Source organism: Sceloporus occidentalis, unplaced genomic scaffold (genome assembly GCF_023333645.1).
Source record: "Sceloporus occidentalis isolate IW3139 unplaced genomic scaffold, rSceOcc1.0.p SCAF_3, whole genome shotgun sequence".
Lineage (NCBI taxonomy): Eukaryota > Metazoa > Chordata > Lepidosauria > Squamata > Phrynosomatidae > Sceloporus > Sceloporus occidentalis.
The window spans coordinates 73,619,035-73,636,657 of NW_028316983.1; the positions used below are offsets into that span (position 1 = coordinate 73,619,035).

A 17,623-nucleotide genomic window follows, 5' to 3' on the forward strand; every position below is an offset into this window, starting at 1 on the left:
CTTGACTTTGTGGATGTGTGCTGTAAACTGAGAATTTATCAGAGGAGGCTAAAACAAGACATCTTACGTAGCAATCTCATTTTGAATTAATTGTCTCCCTTATAGTGCAACTTTTAAAAAATTACATTAAAATGGGATATCAGTTACATACAATAATGTTCCAGTATAACATAAGCCAAAAAATTAAAATACAAAAAAGTAAAAATAACCACATCAGTTATAGGTTTCTATAAAAGCTGATCAAATGTCCAAATGTTAATTTGTAAATTCCATCTATATATCATTCTTTCAAACATTTTAGATCTTCTATCCACTCGATCACAGGTGAAGATAAATTATCTTCCCATTAATGAAGTATCTTTTAGCAGTCAAAAGGGTGCAAAAACCCGCTTTCAGTGGCTATTTCTTAATTTCCAAAGAACAGGGAAATAATTTTAAAAAATATGCAGAACTCTGAATATTCAGGAACTTTCCAAAACCAAATTTACTTGTGCAATGACTTTCTCTCAAATGTAGCTACTATGGCACAACTCCAAAACATATACATTAAGGAGGCATTAGTAGTATTACATCTACAATGACATGTAGTATTACATGCTGATTTAGAAAGCACTTTCTTGAATAGACATTGTAGTGACCAATATACCCCAAAGAGCAGTTTCTGCTGTATAAGACTTAGGGGCTCGACAGACCTCATGCAACCTCACGCCGCGGCCCCAATCTGGCCTTTGGAGGGTGTAAAAAGAGCCGCAAAAAGCGGCTCCTTTTTGCACCCTCCAAAGGGTGCCATAGCCACAGCAGCGCTTATATATGGTGCTCCTTCGGCGCTTTGTCATATGGACAGTGCCAGAGGAGCATCATGATGCTGCACACCATATGGAGTGACGCATGGCATCATGGTGCCCTGGGGGTGGAGTCTGGACATGACACCCTGACTCTGCCCCCAGGCCAGCCTTTTAGGCCGGTCCGTACAGGGCCCTAGACAGAGATCTACTGACATACTGTATTAATTATAGATATTAAAACAGATGGCCTTCGTTAAGTGAGAACTGGATTTTCCAGTTCTCTATTAAACCTCGCTTGTCATATTTATTTACAGATAACAGAAGAGAGCTGCAGGGCCAAATCTGGATTGTAAGAAATGTTTTGAGTTGAAGATATTGCCATTTATATGATAAAGGGAATTTAAACTGTTCTTGCAAAAGTGAAAAAGGCAAACACTCATCACCAATACCAAGTTGATAAAAATCCCATTATTGGCCCTTGGATCAAGTCCCAAAGTGATGGTTGCTAACTGCTGAGTCTGTCCTGACTCATGGCAACCCTGTCGATGGAGGCATCTACAATACTCCCTGTCCTCCACTAGTCTGCTTAGTTCTTTCAAATCCATGCCTATGACCTCCCTGATAGAGTCTATCCATCTTGCATGTGATCTTCCTCTCTTTCTATTGCCCTCTACCTTTCCTAGCATTATTGTTTTTTCTAAGAGTCATGCTTTCTCATGATGTGGCCAAAGTACGACAATCTCAATTTGATCATCTTGGCTTCCAAGGAAATTTCTGGCTATCCACTCAAGGACCCATTTATTTGTCCTTTTAGCTGTCCATGGTATTCTCAACACTATTCTCCAGCACCATATTTCAAATACATTGATTTTCCTCTTATCTGCCTTCTTCACTGTCCAGCTCTCACATCCATGTATGATGATAGGGAATACAGTGGTTTGAACGATTCTAACTTTAGTGCTCAGTTGCACATCTTTGCTCTTTAGGATTCTGTCTAGTCCTTTCATAGCTACCCTTTCCATCCCTAGTCTTCATTTTGTGTAGGGCCCTGGGTGGGACCCCAATTATTTTCCCTGTCCATACTGTGTTTGCTGGCTGATTGGCAGAGGGATAATCCCTCAGGAGAAATGGGACTAGTGCACAGCATGAGCAATATATGAGTTATCCAAAAAGTCATTCTCAAGAGCATTTGAAACTGAATAATCATTAATGATGGTTAATGACTCTCCACAGCAGTACTGGGAGCTAGCCTTAGAATAAAAACATCTAGAGACATAGAAGATCAGTAATGATTAGTAAAGTTTTCAAAGTGCATTTCTTTTACATGTGTTTATCATCCCAGCATCACATTTATGCATCTATAGGGTCTGCAGATGAAGGGATAGAAAATAGTTAAATTAACATTTCATTTTGTTCTGGAACATTCCTTTTTTTCTCCTTTTTTCATGATTTTGATACCCCATCCTACCTGAATATCTCTCTTTGGCTTAAAGTGTTGTAATGAAGTATTTGTTTAGCTTGAATCTTGGCTGTCTTTATTTTATTGTTTTAGACTGTTACTGTTTTTTGATATTCATATTTCTTCTTCGTGGTGTCTGCGAATCATACAAATGGGTTGTACTGTGCCTGTGCAGTGCTGCTTGGAAAACCTCTAGAATCACTGGGCAAAGTTTACTTTGCAACTTTTAGCAACTTTTTGGTGGTAGCTCCTCCCATTCCTTATAAGCCCCCTGCATTACTGCTCTTTCACCAGTTCCTTCTTTCTGCCGTGTTAGCTGCCTAAGGAACTTCGCTTCTGCTTGCTTGCTCTTTCACTGGCTTTGACTTCGGACTGTTGACCATTCTCAAATCTGATTCTTCGTGTGCTTAATCTTTGGACTGTCTTGACTACTCTAGATCGGACCTCCCCATTCTTTTGTTGACCTTGGCTGCATTCCAAATGACTCTTCTAACGGACTCTGATTTGGCTCGACATGTCTCTGGCACCATTTAAGAAGTGCGATGTCTGCGGTGGTAAGATCCCCGCACAGGATCCTTGCTCCTCCTGCCTTCTTTGCTGTGGAGAGAACCATAACCCCAAGGCTTGTGCCTTGTGAAATTTGCTGACCTCGTAGGCCAGGAAAAACCACGACTTCCGCTTGATGGCCACAATTTATCAAGGGGACCTTAAACCCTTGCCTACCGTCCGTTCCGCCTCGACACCTGCAGCGGTGGTGTTGGTACCAGCCACTGCTGGTTCTGTGGCCCAGAGCTCCTCCACTGAGCCAAGTGCCAACATTTCTGACCCCGGCAAAGGTGATGGGACCGACGGAGCTTGCCAGCCTAAGGACAAGGATAAGACTAAATCCGCATCTTCCAGCTCCGTCAAAGAGTCGGCCCAGGTCAAGGACCCGAGCTCCCTTGTGGACTCCAACTTGAAGTCCTCCAAGAAGAGGCCTAAAGCTTCGGATTCGGGTGAAGGCGCTACTCAGGGCTCGCCCAAGAAGGATAAGCCTCTGGATGGAGGAGACTCTTCTCGGGACCATTCAAAGAAATGAATGGTCCCATTCCAAGTCCACAGAGAGTTCATCCCACAAGAAGACCTGTACCAGGTTGCCTGATGCCGCTCAGTCTTCCTCAAGAGCCCAGGGTTTACCTTCGGTACCCAGATGAGAGGTTTCCACCCCACTCTCTCCTCGAGCCCGTTCATCGGCTGTTCCGGTCTCGGTGACTTCTCCACCACCTACTATGGTCATCCATCTTTCCTCTGATCAAGATGCTGGTTCCTCTGATCACTCTCTGCGTCGCAGATCGCCGACTCCAGTTCCCCAGGTTCAGGTTCATGAGGCAGAGATTCATCACAAACTCGAGCTTCACCACTCTCGCTCCCGTGGAACCGAGGTCCATCATTCCCACCATGAAGAGCCTGACTATTACTATGATAGTGAGGCAGACATATATTTTCTTGCTGTCAGTAGGGAAGTCGTCCAGAGCCGCCTGGGCCCTAAAGCTGCTGTGCCTTTCATTTCAACACCAAGGTCGGTTGTCAGGTCTCGTTCTTCTCCACCAGCTGTTTCGGTTCCTCTATTGGTCCCAACTCCTCGCTTGGTTGCCATGGCCACTCAGACTCATTCTGATGCCCAGATAGTCCTAGACCCTGACTCTTCCGAATCCAACCATGAAGGCTCACAGAGAGGGGACCCTCATGCTTCCCAGGTTGATTTCTCTGATGAGGTCGCCCCCCCCAGTCCCCGCAAGAGTTATTCCAACTGGGTGCAGCCTCCCCCACTGACGATGTATGCTCCTTTTCAGAGCACGTCATTAAGATGGCTAACACACTGGACATCCAAGTTACCCAGTTGGAGGACAATGCCACTGACCCCATAGAACGATGAATCCATGGCAAGGTACTGACCCTGCCTTTGATCCCGTTGTTGCCATCTCTTGAGAATATTGCGAAGCGTTCCTGGGATGTTCCCGCTGCTTTGATGCCTGCCAATAGAAAGATCGAATCCCTATATCGGATTACACCATCCCAGTCTTCATGGTTGCTGTCTCATCCGAAGCAAAACTCTGCTATCGTGGAGGGCTCCCAGCAGTCTTTCACCCCAAAGACATCTACTTCCCCAGCTGACCGTGAGGCTATGTAGATAGATGGACTGGCCAAAAAAGGTTTATTCCTCTTCTGTCCTTGGGCTCAAGGTGGCAAACTATAATGCCTGCATGGGGGCCTTTATTCAATGTCTAATGGAGAAGATCTCCCCTATTATCCCTGATGTCCTCAAGGACTGCCAGCGTGTCATCATGGAGGTGAGGGATGAGGCACATTCTATCGGCGGCTGGCTGATTCCCTCAGCTCGCCATTCCACAGATTGCTCTGCCAAGGCCATGGCCGCAGCCGTCACTGTTAGGAGACATGCCTGGCTCTGCTCCTCGGATTTAAATCCAAACGCCAAAGCTACAATCAAAGATATACCCTTTGACGACACGGGCCTATTTAACAAGGAGACTGACGACCGGCTAAACTTCAGATACCAGGTGGAAGCTGCGGCAAAGAAACAAGGTATGTTGACTCCATCACAAGCACCATTCTGAAAGCGTCAACGGCAGTGGTATCCCCAGGGTCAGAGGCTTTTCCACCAGGACTGCCCTTACCAGCATCAGGAACACCAGAAGCAGCGGTACCCATTCCAGTCCTCTTCTTCTTCTGGCCGTTGCCAGCCCCCTGCTCGGTACCGCAAGAGCCACAAGCAGGATAACAACCAGGGCAAGAAGAGAACCTGAAGTGTTCTTGCGTGCTCCGTCACTCCCTCTTCCTTTTTGAACATCCCCAGGCCTTTCTATAACACCTGGGCCTCTGTGATTTCTGACTCTTGGGTCCTGGACATTGTCTACAGGGGTTATGCCCTAGAGTTCGAAGAACTCCCTCCAACTGGAGCTGTTATTTCAACACACCCCTCAAACACCCTTCTCGATGAAGTATGCACTCTTTTAGACAAAGGCGCAATCTCGCCTATTGATCCTTCACTGGCCCCTACATGTTTTTTCTCCAGATACTTTGCGGTGCCCAAATCTAATGGGGGCATCAGGCCAATTCTAGACCTGAGATCTCTCACTTCCTCCTTGGTCTACCGTCGATTCCGTATGGTAACTCTTGCATCCATTTTGCCCTTGTTGCACTAGGGCCTGTGGTTTGCGACAATCGACTTGAAGGATGCCTATTTCCACATTGGAATTCGGGAGAGTCACCAGGGGTTCCTGGCGTTTGCTGTCAGTCCCGACATGTACCACTACAACGTCCTTCCCTTCGGCCTTTCCATGGCTCCGAGAGTCTTCACCAAGTGCATGGCCCTGGTCATCACCTACCTTCATCAGAGAGGCTTCAGAGTTTTTCCATACCTCGACGATTGGCTTTTTGCCGTCCCCTCCGTGGACAAGCTGCAAAGAAATGTTGCCTTCGCCTGCTCTCTTCTTGCATCTCTCGGTCTCGTAGTCAATCTCAACAAGTCCCATCTCTCACCGTCGACAAAGATCAGGTTCATCGGGACTGTCCTTGACTCCAAAGACTGCATCGCCTATCTCCCTTGGGACCGTTTCCACGCTCTCTGTTCTGCGGTCAGGACTTGCCTCGCCCACAGGCACGTGAAGGCCGTAGAAATCCAAATAGCCCTGGGACACATGGTGTCAACGACGCTTTTGACGCTGTGGGCAAGACTTCGGTTCCGACCCCTTCAGTCATGATTCTTGTCAGTGTTCAATGCTCTCACGGATCCTCCATCCAAGTGGCTCACAATCTCAAGGCCTGTCGCCCGCTCCCTCCAGTAGTGGCTCGACTTCCGGAATGTCTGCGTTGGCATTCCTTTTTCTCCTCCTCAGCCTCAAGTCACTCTGACCACAGACGGCTCCATGGAAGGATGGGGTGTCCATATGTCAGGTCTCCTCATCAGGGACAAGTGGTCCCTAGACGAACAGTCTCTCCACATCAACGCCCTCAAAATGTTGGTGGTGGAGAAGGCTTTGAGGGCCTTTGAGACAAGCCTCTCGGGCAAGGTAGTGCTATTGTTGACGGACAATAACATGGTCATGTACTACCTCAGACAAGGCGGCACCAGATCCCAGACTCTGCTGGACATCATGCTCCGGATCTGGGAATGGTGCATCCCGAGAGAGATTCTTCTCCAAGCAGTCCATTTGCCAGGGGAAGAGAATGACTTGGCTGACCAACTCAGCAGGTCTTCCACCATCTCTCACAAGTGGAGGCTCCATCCCGAGATGATCAGAACCTCTTCAGTTGGTGGGGAACTCCCTGGGTCGACCTCTTTGTGACTGCTCGCAACAGCCACTGTCCCCATTTCTGCTCACGGATACGCAGCAAGAACTCCCTCAGAGACACGTTTGGCTTCGCTTGGTCAGGAGAGATGCTCTATGCTTTCCCTCCATTTCCACTGATCACCACAGTGGTTTCTAAGATGATGAGGGACCGCTTGCATGTCATCCTGATCACTCCCTGGTGGCCAAGACAGCCGTGGTTTCCGTCCCTGCTTCATCTCTCCAAGAGAGACTTTCTCTGCCTCAAGATCCGTCCGGACCGCCTCACTCTCCAGGACATCCATACATCGAGAGCCTACCAATGGTGGCGTGGAGGGTCCATCCCTAGACTCATTGCCTCCCTCAGTACAGACGGTGATTTTGGCTTCCCATAAACCAGCCACCAAGAAGTCCTATGCTTCCAAATGGAAGAGGTTTTTGGCTTTCCTCTCTGCGAGAGGACTCTTTCCGTCCCGAGTGACGACACTGGTGGTGCTGGAGTTTCTGATGGCGGTTTTGGATTTGGGGCTGTGCCTCACTTCCATCAAGTGCTATCTTTCTGCCATCTGTTCCCATTTCAAATTTGATGGCAAGCCTTCCTTTTTCAGAGACCCTTTTGTGAAGAGCTTCCTGAAAGGTTGCAACAACCTTCATTCCCCAGTCTCGGTACCGGCACCTGCTTGGAGACCGGACGCTGTGCTGTCTGCCTTGCAATCCAAGCCCTTTGAACCCATGGCTACGACTGACTTGAGACTCTTAACTTGGAAGACAGCCTTCCTTGTGGCCATCACCTCTGCCTGCTGTGCGGGCAAACTCTGTGCCCTGTGGAGGGACCAGCCTTTCCTTAGGTTCCATAAGGACAAGGTTGTCCTCCGTACCGACATTACCTTCTTGCCTAAGGTGGTGTCTGCCTTTCACATGTGTCAGGACATTGTTTTGCCGACCCTGGCCTCGAACCCTACCACTGATGCCGAACGCAACCTGCATACTTTGGACATTCGGAGGGCTTTGGCCTTCTATTTGGACAGAACTGCGGGTTCGAGCCGTTACGAGAGACTTTTTCAATGTTACTCGGAACCGAAGAAGGGACTGCCTGTGTCGGCGCAGAGACTTTCGAAGTGGGTGGCTGGTACCATCCATCTCTGCTATGAACTATTGGGCAGACCTCTCCTGGCCAGGGTTCGGTCCCATGCAACTAGGGCGGTAGCGGCATCCTCCGCATTCTTGACTGGGGTCCCTTTGGAGGTTGTCTGTAAGGCTGCTGTTTGGTCCCAGCCATTGACTTCCATTAAACATTACAGGCTGGACACCAGGGCCAAACAGGATGCAGCCTTTTGGAGGGCAGTGTTGGTTTCAAGTTTACATTGATTGCACTGCATTTCCATTGTTTACATGTTCTTGAAAATGGATGTTTCTTTTTGCCAAATTGGCTTGTTTACAACATTCCCATGGTTTACATAGGTCTTGCATGACCTAATATGTGTTCATGTGCCTTTTACTTGAATGGGTTAAAGCACTATTTGTTGAAGTACAAAAAACAATTGACACGGTTTTTCTGTTCAATGATTTTATTGTGTAATAAACACAGCTTATTAGAACCTTACTTTGGTGTCATGACACTCCCTCCACTACTGACCGAAGCTTGTCAGTCTCAACCCATTTGTATGATTCGCAGAGACCACGAAGAAGAAGGACAGGGTGCATACCTGTAATGGTATTTCTTCAAGTGGTCATCTGTGAATACATACAAATCCCGCCTGTCCTCCCCTCAGTGTCCTGCTCTTCATTGGCTCATTCTCATGTCGCTTACGTGGCGTAAATCTCTGAACTGAGGAAAGAGCGGGAACACAGGGGGCTTATAAGGGAAGAGCGGAGCTACCGCCAGAAAGTTGCTAAAAGTTGCAAAGTAAACTTTGCCCAGTGATTCTAGAGGTTTTCCGAGCAGCACTGCACAGACGCAGTACAACCCATTTGTATGTATTTGCAGACATCCACTAAAAGAAATACCCTTACAGGTATGCAACCTGTCCTTATGTCTGTCTAATAAAAAACAAAAAAAGTAAGAGATAATGTGAAATGAATAACAGGTTTTTCTTTCTTTCCAGCCTTTCAAATAAATGTTTTATTATCTCTAGAAGAGTGTGGCCTTCATCCTTTCCTTGTAAATTGTTCTTATTTCCCTAGGGAACCCTGTTTTATATTATGAGACACTGTTCTTCTTTTCTCTTGAACTTTAAGGATTTATGGTCAACATATTATTAACAACCTCTTTGGTGAATAGTTTTTTGTGGGTTTTTCAGGCTATGCGGCCATGTTCTAGAAGAGTTTCTTCCTGACGTTTTGCCAGCATCTGGCGAAACGTCAGGAAGAAACTCTTCTAGAACATGGCCGCATAGCCCGAAAAACCCACAAAAAACTATGGATGCTGGCCATGAAAGCCTTCAACTTCTCTTTGGTGATTCTTGCAAATTTCAGTACTTTCTGTTTGTATAATATGATGGAAAGTATGTTGATGTTTTAGAAACATGACTGCAAACCCAAGTCATGTAATATATTCTGTGCCAAAATATAATTATGTTATAGTCTACTATAGTGTAGACATGGTTTATATTGTACATTTTGCATTAGTGTTAGTATGGTTTTATTAATCAGTGTAGCTGGGGGGAGACAAATTTAGCAGTTTCTAGGTTCATAACATACTGTTTTGCTATTTTTAATTAATGAAGTTCATACTTTCATCCAATAGGTGGACCGTGAACTAAGGAGGAAGGCCCTCACTTTCCTCCATTTTCTGAGGATTAGGTGCAGCCCCATGGAGATTTAGAGAGCCAAAACTGTAACAGTACAGTTTGCAAAGCAGCAAATTCTGTTCAGTATAATAAAACTGTTAAACTCAGTGAAACCTCTCCACCCAAATACAGTGGGCTCTCCACATTACCTGGAATTAGGTATGCAGGACCCCCATGAAAATGGAAACACAACAAATAATAATATTTTTTTAATTTTTTTTTTACCTGAGAAAATTTCTAGGTCCTGCAGTGCAACTCTGTGGATATTATCCACCGGATGTTGACCATAGAATTGTGCTAGAGAACCTACAAATGCCTAGAGCAGTGTTCTCTCTAGAAATCTCTATGTCCATCTGTGCAACTTCTGGCGAAAGTGGGCCATGGAGTCGCTCTTAGAGGGACTATATTAATCAAATCTGCAAACAATTAAATCCGCAAATGTAAAAGTTGCAAATGTGGAGGGGTGACTGTATTGTATTTTATATAATGCAGAAATAATTTGATAGAGTTCTTTATATATTTTTAATCTGGAAACTGCATAGATAGATTTTCCTAACAAATGAAAACTTGCTGTGAATGTCATAAAATACATCTATCCTATCCCTTTTTAAAACATCTGTAATTCTTTGTTTCTTTCAGCTGCCGGACCAGTAATAGAAAGAGCTTGATTGTGACTTCCAGCACATCTCCAACACTTCCACGGCCACATTCACCACTCCATGGACATGCAGGTAATGAAAAACATAACAGATCAGCAAATGGTTTTTTTGTGGGTTTTTCGGATTTCTTTTTTTCCTTCTGGACGCAAAGTTTGCGTCAAAAAGAATCTCCCTGCTTCCCTGCTTTCCCTGCAACGATTGAAGGATGCTACAGAGGGAGCTCCGTTTCCTTGATGATTAATGAGCGCTTCCAGCGTTCAGACAGAGAGGCTCATTTCCCCTTTTAGCAACTTTTGGAGGGCAATTTCCCAGCGATGCAGGCAAGTGTGAAAATCTTCATAGGACCAGTGTTCAAGGGCTCCGAGAGCTGCCCAAGCATGCCAGGTGCTGTCACTTTTGATTGAAATGAATTAAAAATACCCTTATGGAAAGGGATCTTGTAGCACCTTTGAGACTAGCTCTGGTCTAAAGCAACTTAAAATGAGCTTGCTCACTAGCTCAGCTTGAATGAGCTGCTGATGAACGTGCTTTCCATGAAGCTATTCATGTACTGTTTCTTTTGTTGACTTTTGAATCCCTGGGCATCAACTCCTTTTTTCATTTTTAAAATATATATCTTTCCTTTCGCCTCTGAATGGGAAGTGGCTCAAAGGAGCCCTTGTGGCGCTGTGTCTGTACTGCAGCCACAAAGTTGTGAGTTCGATCCTGAGGGGCTCCAAGCTTAACTCAGCCTTTCATCCTTTCATAGGTCGGTAAAATGACTACTCAGTTTGTTGGGGGCAATTGGCTTACACCATGTAAACCACTTAGAGACTGCTTAGTTCAGTATGAGGTAGTATAGAAGAGTAAATGCTATTGCTTTTAATTAAATAATATTTAAAAATTAAGAAAGGTATAAAATGTTTAAAACGAAAAATAAAAGCATAAAACATCAGGGAAGGAGCCGGTCTAATTTCCCGCATTAAGAAATTACAGAGTCTGGGAGTGGCCACTGAGAAATCTTTCTTGCATCTGCACTTAGACATGAAGGTAGTGGGATGGAAGAAAGGCTTTCTTTGAAGATCTCAAAGCCCAAACATGGTTATACAGGACACTATGGTTCTTCAAATAGCCTGGACCTAGGTCATAATCTGTGCCTGGAATGCCTGAATGTGTTGTAACTAGGGAGTACTTTGTTGTTTTGAGCCATCTCCAGTCACCAGTCTAGAGGCCACATTTAATATCACCCGAAGTTTATGAACACTTTTCAGAGAAAACCCCATGTAGAGCATGTTACAGTAGTATAAGTGGGGTGTAGCCATGCAAGAATCCTCTTGTCCCAACAGATTCAAAGCTCACTCTAAAAGTATGTGCAAACAGCAACCCTGAATCTTTGGGAGAATTATAACCCAATCCATCATAGTTTGAATCTGTATTATCTGATCTTCCTTTTGATTTACACCTGAGTCATTTCTAGATTAAGCTGTAATTTGTTAACCCTCATGTACTTCATTACCGACATTAAGTATAGGATTTTTTTCTATTGTTGTGTGTTGTCATGTCATTTCTGACTTATGGTGACCCTGAGGCAGACCTATCAAAGGGTTTTTCTTGGCAAGATTTGCCCAGAGGGGGCTTGCCTTTGCCTTCCTCTAAGGCTGAGAGAGTGTGACTTATCCACGGTGATCTGGTGGGTTTCCTTGGCCAAGCAGAGATTTGAACCCTGGTCTCCAGAGTCATAGTCCAGTGTTCAAACTACTATACAACACTGGCTCTCAGAACAGGTTTAGAATTCTCTAAAATTATTCCCTTGGAGTTAAATAGAAGGTAGATATTAACTTGGGTTTCATCAGCATACTGAACCTCCAAATTTGAGTCAGTTTCCCCCAGGTTCCTATATATTTAAATACTGTGGGAACAGGAACCTTTGCCTCACCAGCCAACAGTCATAGGTAAATCCCTGCATCATGTTAAGTTTTCCCCTACAGGAATGACTGGAACCACCATAAGAAATACCAGGTGCTAAATGTTAATACTACATAAATGTTTGGGCAATAAAACTATCACCATCCCCATAGCAGCTTGAATGTCCAAACATATGATAGGTAAAATCTCCTGAATAAATATGGTGTTACAGCAGTTGCAGCATTCTTTTTTGCTTCCTTGTGCATTGACTGCAGGAACAAGATGCTACTGGGAAGAATGGGGAAATGTATTTCCTCAGAGATTTGTGCCTACCGCCATACCACCCTGAACACGCCCAATCTTGTCTGAACCATCAGATTAGTTTAGACCCAGTTTTGGTTTTTTTGGCTGGTATAGACAGTGAGTGAGGATCTGTTGGACCCTTCAAAGGTTATCTTGTGATCTGGTATTTGTACATATTTTCGTTAAGCATAACTGATTAAAGAAAATGCTACTACAGTATTTGATTCCATTTAAGAGGCTGTAAAATTGCAGTTGTTCTAATTAGTTATAGTGAATTAGCTTGATCTTAATTTTATGTTTTTATTTTTCTTCATAACATAACCAGATGTGACATTTTTTATTTGAAATTCAGAGTTTGCATTTTCTAGTCCATGTGACAGCTGGTTTGATACTAATAGGATCTGAGGGACTGATAGTTTTAATCAAATGGATCATGAAGAGTGTCAGGAAGTTCTTATGATTATTGATACTACATCCATGGCTTTATTCTTTCCACCTGTATGCGTATGTCAAACATTGGCATTGAGCTTGAAGAGATTTGATAGCTAACTAGAAAACATCCGTATCTCTTCAAACCCTTATCCTAATCACAGCCTTTCACCTACTGACAGGTTGCATTTACACTTCTGTTGTGGAAGAATACTTTCTGCATTAGTTAGAGAGGACTCTGTGTGTGTGTGTGAGAGAGAGAGAGAGAGAGAGAGAGAGAGTGTGTGATAGCTAAACTATGTTATTTTCAGGTACATCTTGGATCCTGCAAGGATCCAGTATTGCTCCAATAGAAAAAATGAAAGATTGGCTGTTTAGAATAATGTAGAAAATAATGTGAAAAATCTTATTACTGGAAATGGTGCATGCAAATTATGTTAGCTGTATGTCATGTTAAGATACCCATCAGGTATAATACTGTAAAAGAAGTAGTCATTGTGGATGAGTTACAAATGTCAATTTTTTGTACTTTTTTGAACAGGAGGAAGTCCATTGGACAGCCCCAGAAATTTTTCCCCAAATGCACCTTCTCACTTTTCCTTTGTTCCTGCCCGCAGGTATGTGTGCACATTTCTGTTTTGGTTAGCATGTGATTCTTATTTTCTGCTGTTTAAAGCAGTTTGGACCTGTGTGCTTAATTATTGACTCTCAAGCATTAAACTTGATTTTTGTTATTTAGACTCTGAGGCATTGATAGAACAAAAACACAGAGATTTATTGTTTAGTTATTTATTTACCCAAGACCTTTATGCACGCTTATAAAAGTGGTTTGGTCATATATGGGAAGGGATACAAAATTTCTTTCCCTTATAGTTGAAAGTGAGATGGAGAAAGTAGACTGAAAGTTTTGTGAATAATGGACCAGCTTTATTATGCCTAACTGATTTGGGGTATGAGAGTGTGACCAGCCTGACTTCATGGAAGCAGCTTTTGCCCTGGCCCAGCCCAATTACTACTAGTTAAAAGTGGGAGGAAGAGGCTAAGAGGAAGCTCTCATATGCTCTTAGGCATTATCTCAGGAGTGAGGTTCAACCCTGTTTCATTTATTGGACACATGTGGCAGGTTGTTATATAGTGCCACACTCTGCCTTGTTAGGAAAGCCTCATAAGCCTCGTTTTTCTTGTTTGCTTTTCCATCCTCTTTGGCACCTTCATATTTCATAGTGCTTCATAAATGTGGGAACTGCCATAATATAAAATGAATGACATATAATGTTAGAATTTGGGTGCAACAACCAAGGAAGGTAGATTGTTTGCTATTTTCCCAACAAACCGAGAATGCTGCATGAAGAAAGCCATGCATTCTTAGGTGTATTTCAGTAAACAGACTTTCAAGATGAACAAGTGAATAACATTTTCCGTGAAAGTGAGGAATATTTACCGTAGTTGCTGCTGCTGGTTATTCTATTATTCTGTGGTAAAATGTTTAACTAAAAACAGTATAATACTATGTTAATTTTTTTCTTCTGGGTAAAAACGAAATCACATTTTTCCACACTCAGTCTAGATGGCTAGCTATAACCACATAAAATTAGTTTTCCATGGCTATTGTTACTTTGTAGCACTACACATTTAAAGAACTTTTCCATTCATGACATTAAATATGCTAAGTGCAGAATAAGGCATGTTGCTAAAAACAGAGAAGACACTACTGTCAGTTAGAGCTATATATTAATTCCCATCATCATTTTGATTGTTTGAAAGTCTAAAATTGAAAAACACAACAAAAGCCATAATGAGTTAAGCACTCTAGATTCTAGCAGGTTGATTTGCATTAAACAGGAACTAGCAAGCTGGACAGAAGCCTCCAGGTAGGCTGCTGTATTGAATTCCTTGAGCATATGTTTTTCTGCATATGTATTTTGAATGAATGAGTGAAGATACAGCAAAATCTTCAACTCCAATAACTTGCAGCACTGTTTCATGTACTATTCCATTGGAATTTTTTTGTAATGCTTGGGAATCATACCTCCTTTAATGTTTCACTGCACTATTGTCTGGTAGATATCTTATGAAGTACATAATAACAACGCTTCATTATCTAAATATTGATTGATTGATTGATTGATTGAATTTATACCTCACCTTTCTCCTGCAGTGAGACCCAAGGTGGTCTCCAGTAATTTAAAGCAAGAAGGTTAAAATCTTATTTTACAGAAGTTTGAAAGGAATTTAATAACAATATCAATTTAAAAAATAGTTTTGACCAATCCAGATTTTCAGTTTGTTTTGCAAATTCATGGGCAAAAAACCCAGCAGAGGAGCCAGTAATAAATGAATGAGCCATAGTCTTTTAAATTGTTCAGGGAACATCCCATCATATACAAATACAACATTTTCTTTATAAATGTAAATACCCCATCTTAGTCACTTGTTATTCACCTGTAGGCTTAGAGAAAATTTTACTGTGTTTTTGCAGTGTAGTAGACCAGGGTTCGATTCCAGTTCAACTTTGGGCAAGTTACATGTTCTGCGTCTCAAGGGAAGGCAGTGATATACCTCCTCTGAACAAATCTTGCCACAAAAAACTCATGATAAGTTTTCCTTAGGGTTTCCATAAGTTGGAAATGACTTGAAGGCAAACTCAGGATGTAGGATCATAATTTTTCATATAAAGATGTATACAACAGTGTCCTGGAAAGACTGGCAGCTTTGAAATCTGAAAAGATGAAAGTGCTGGTTGCTTAACTATATGTTACACTGTATCCATATATAATAGTGTTTTTGGCAGCACCTTCTTGTAAGGCAATTCAAGTTTCCTAAAGCTTCAGGCTATGTTAAGGAAACAAAAATATTTAAATATCAAAAATATCCAAGCCCAGCATGTTAAGATCTTGCTTTAAATCAGCAGAGTGGCAGAAATATGTCCTTGTGTAACTATGGGCTGAAACAGATGGCCCTAAAGAGACAGTGTCATGCAGCCCCTTTGAGCTGCGGCAACCAGACACCGTGGCCCTGATCCAGCAGTTTGCCACCCCAAAAGAAGCAGCAAAATGCTGCTCCTTTATGGGGCTTAAAAAGGGTGCCCTTGCCACCATGGCTTTTTTGCTATTTGACGGCGCAGCACATGTAAATGCTGCGCCACTGGAACACTGTGAAGATGCCACATATGTGATAAACCGTGCAGCTTCCTGGCGGCATGAGGGCAGCGTCAAAGTGTGCAGCATCTAAATGCTGTGCTCAGACCCCCCCCCCCCAACCTGGTGCTTACTGCCACTCTGTTTTGGCCTTATGCTTCTCTAAGAACTGAAACTGACTCAGAAACAACACAAGTAGCTTGCAGTTTAAATAAAGCTTGAATCTACATATGCATAGTGGCTGTATCTTAACCTAACTAATGAATAGTTCAAGTAAAGAAGAAATCTTTATCTCACCATATTTCCAAAGAAATTTGAGAGAGGAGGAAGATGGGGAACCAACAAGGGCAGGAGAATAATCTTTGTAAAAGAGAGAATTTCCCAAAGGGGGGAGTCATCTGAATCACATGCTTTGTTTACCAATTTGCGAATTATTTACCTGTGATTCAGTACGAGGAAATGGGATGTTTGAAGGCAGGGGGACAGCAGGATTTGCATGCAGGAAAATCTATTTATCTAAGGAGGGGAAGAGAGAATGCAAAAATCTTCCAGCACTTTTTTCTTGTGAAGTACCTTCAATGGAAGGTGATTTTCATGAGTGTGTGTGCTAATTTCTTCCTCTCCTAATTGTTTCCTCCAGCTGCTTTTACTCCTTTATCATTATAGTATTCATTACTGGAATGGTAGAACCAATTAACAACTTTTCCTCCTGTCCTTTCTGCAGTGCAGATCACCCCTTTTGATGCATTTTGCAGATGGGGTTGTTGGGTTCACCACACATAGTTGCATTGTAACTATAGAGAAAGAGGTGAAGAAAATCAGCATACTATGACTTTTATTTTGTGTTTCTTTAACGCATGTATAAGGAACATATATCACTCAAGATGTTGTTGGACTGTAACTACCATCCTCTATACCTGGCAGAGCCAATCATGAAGTTCTACACCAACGGTATTTAGAGGGCCACAAGTTCTCCATCCTATATTTAATTTCATAACAGGCCAGGTGCTGCATAGAACACAGGGAAAATGTAGAGCTATCAATCTCAAGGCCTCTTTCTAAAATAGACATTTAACTGGCAACAAGAGTATGTTTGGATCTCATGGGTTTACTGGTGTGGTTATTTTTAGAATGCCCTTCAGCAGCATTGCAAATAGACCCACCCCCCAGACACACAAGAGATAGTCTGACTTGCCTTAGACACCACACTATCCCCTTCCCTATTCCTCCAGCTAAGCAGCTAGATATCCTCACTACTTCTGATGAAGCCATTCTGGATCTGAAATTGCCACAGCCTGCACATCTTTAATGTGAGGAGCACCTCTTTCAGTTTCTGCCATCCAAAAACTAAAAAGCCTTACAGTGGTAGATCTGGAAGATGCCCAAGAATATTTTTGTTCCAGTTGGTCTCAAACCATGAGCTGTGAAAGTAACTTTTCCCCTTTTATCCTTGAGATGTCTCTGAACTATCACCTTGTTCCTAGAGTTTTTCTCCCCTAATTCCACCAGACATGCCAAAGCAAAGTCCTGCCATGCATCTTGGTACAGTGATAGTCCTGATGAGGAATCTGTACCAAGGACAAGAGGCCACCATCAGAACAGAATTTGTGAAAACAGAGTGGTTCCCAATAGGCAAAGGGGTCAGGCAAGGCTGCATCCTATCACCTTACTTATTTAACTTATATACTGAAAACATAAGAAAAGCAGAATTAGAATCAGAAAAAGGAGGAACGAAGATAGGAGGAAGCAACATTAACAAGATATGCAGACGACACCATAATATTAGCAGAAGACATTCAGGAATTGGAACAGTTAATAAGGAAGGTCAAAGATGAAAGTGTAAAGGCAGG

The 17,623-nt window shown here is 43.1% G+C and overlaps 1 protein-coding gene across 6 annotated transcripts in view; it reads left to right on the forward strand.

Moving 5' to 3' along the window:
* The window catches only part of LOC149316225 (microtubule-associated serine/threonine-protein kinase 2-like), a 216,441-nt gene that overhangs the window by 134,625 nt on the left and 64,193 nt on the right, over positions 1 to 17,623 (forward strand). For all 6 annotated transcript variants that reach the window (XM_089515054.1, XM_089515049.1, XM_089515050.1 and 3 more), the window contains 2 exons: positions 10,001 to 10,092; positions 13,178 to 13,253. In XM_089515054.1, the coding sequence (XP_089371180.1) occupies positions 10,001 to 10,092; positions 13,178 to 13,253 (168 nt within the window). The remainder of the gene's footprint in view (positions 1 to 10,000; positions 10,093 to 13,177; positions 13,254 to 17,623) is intronic.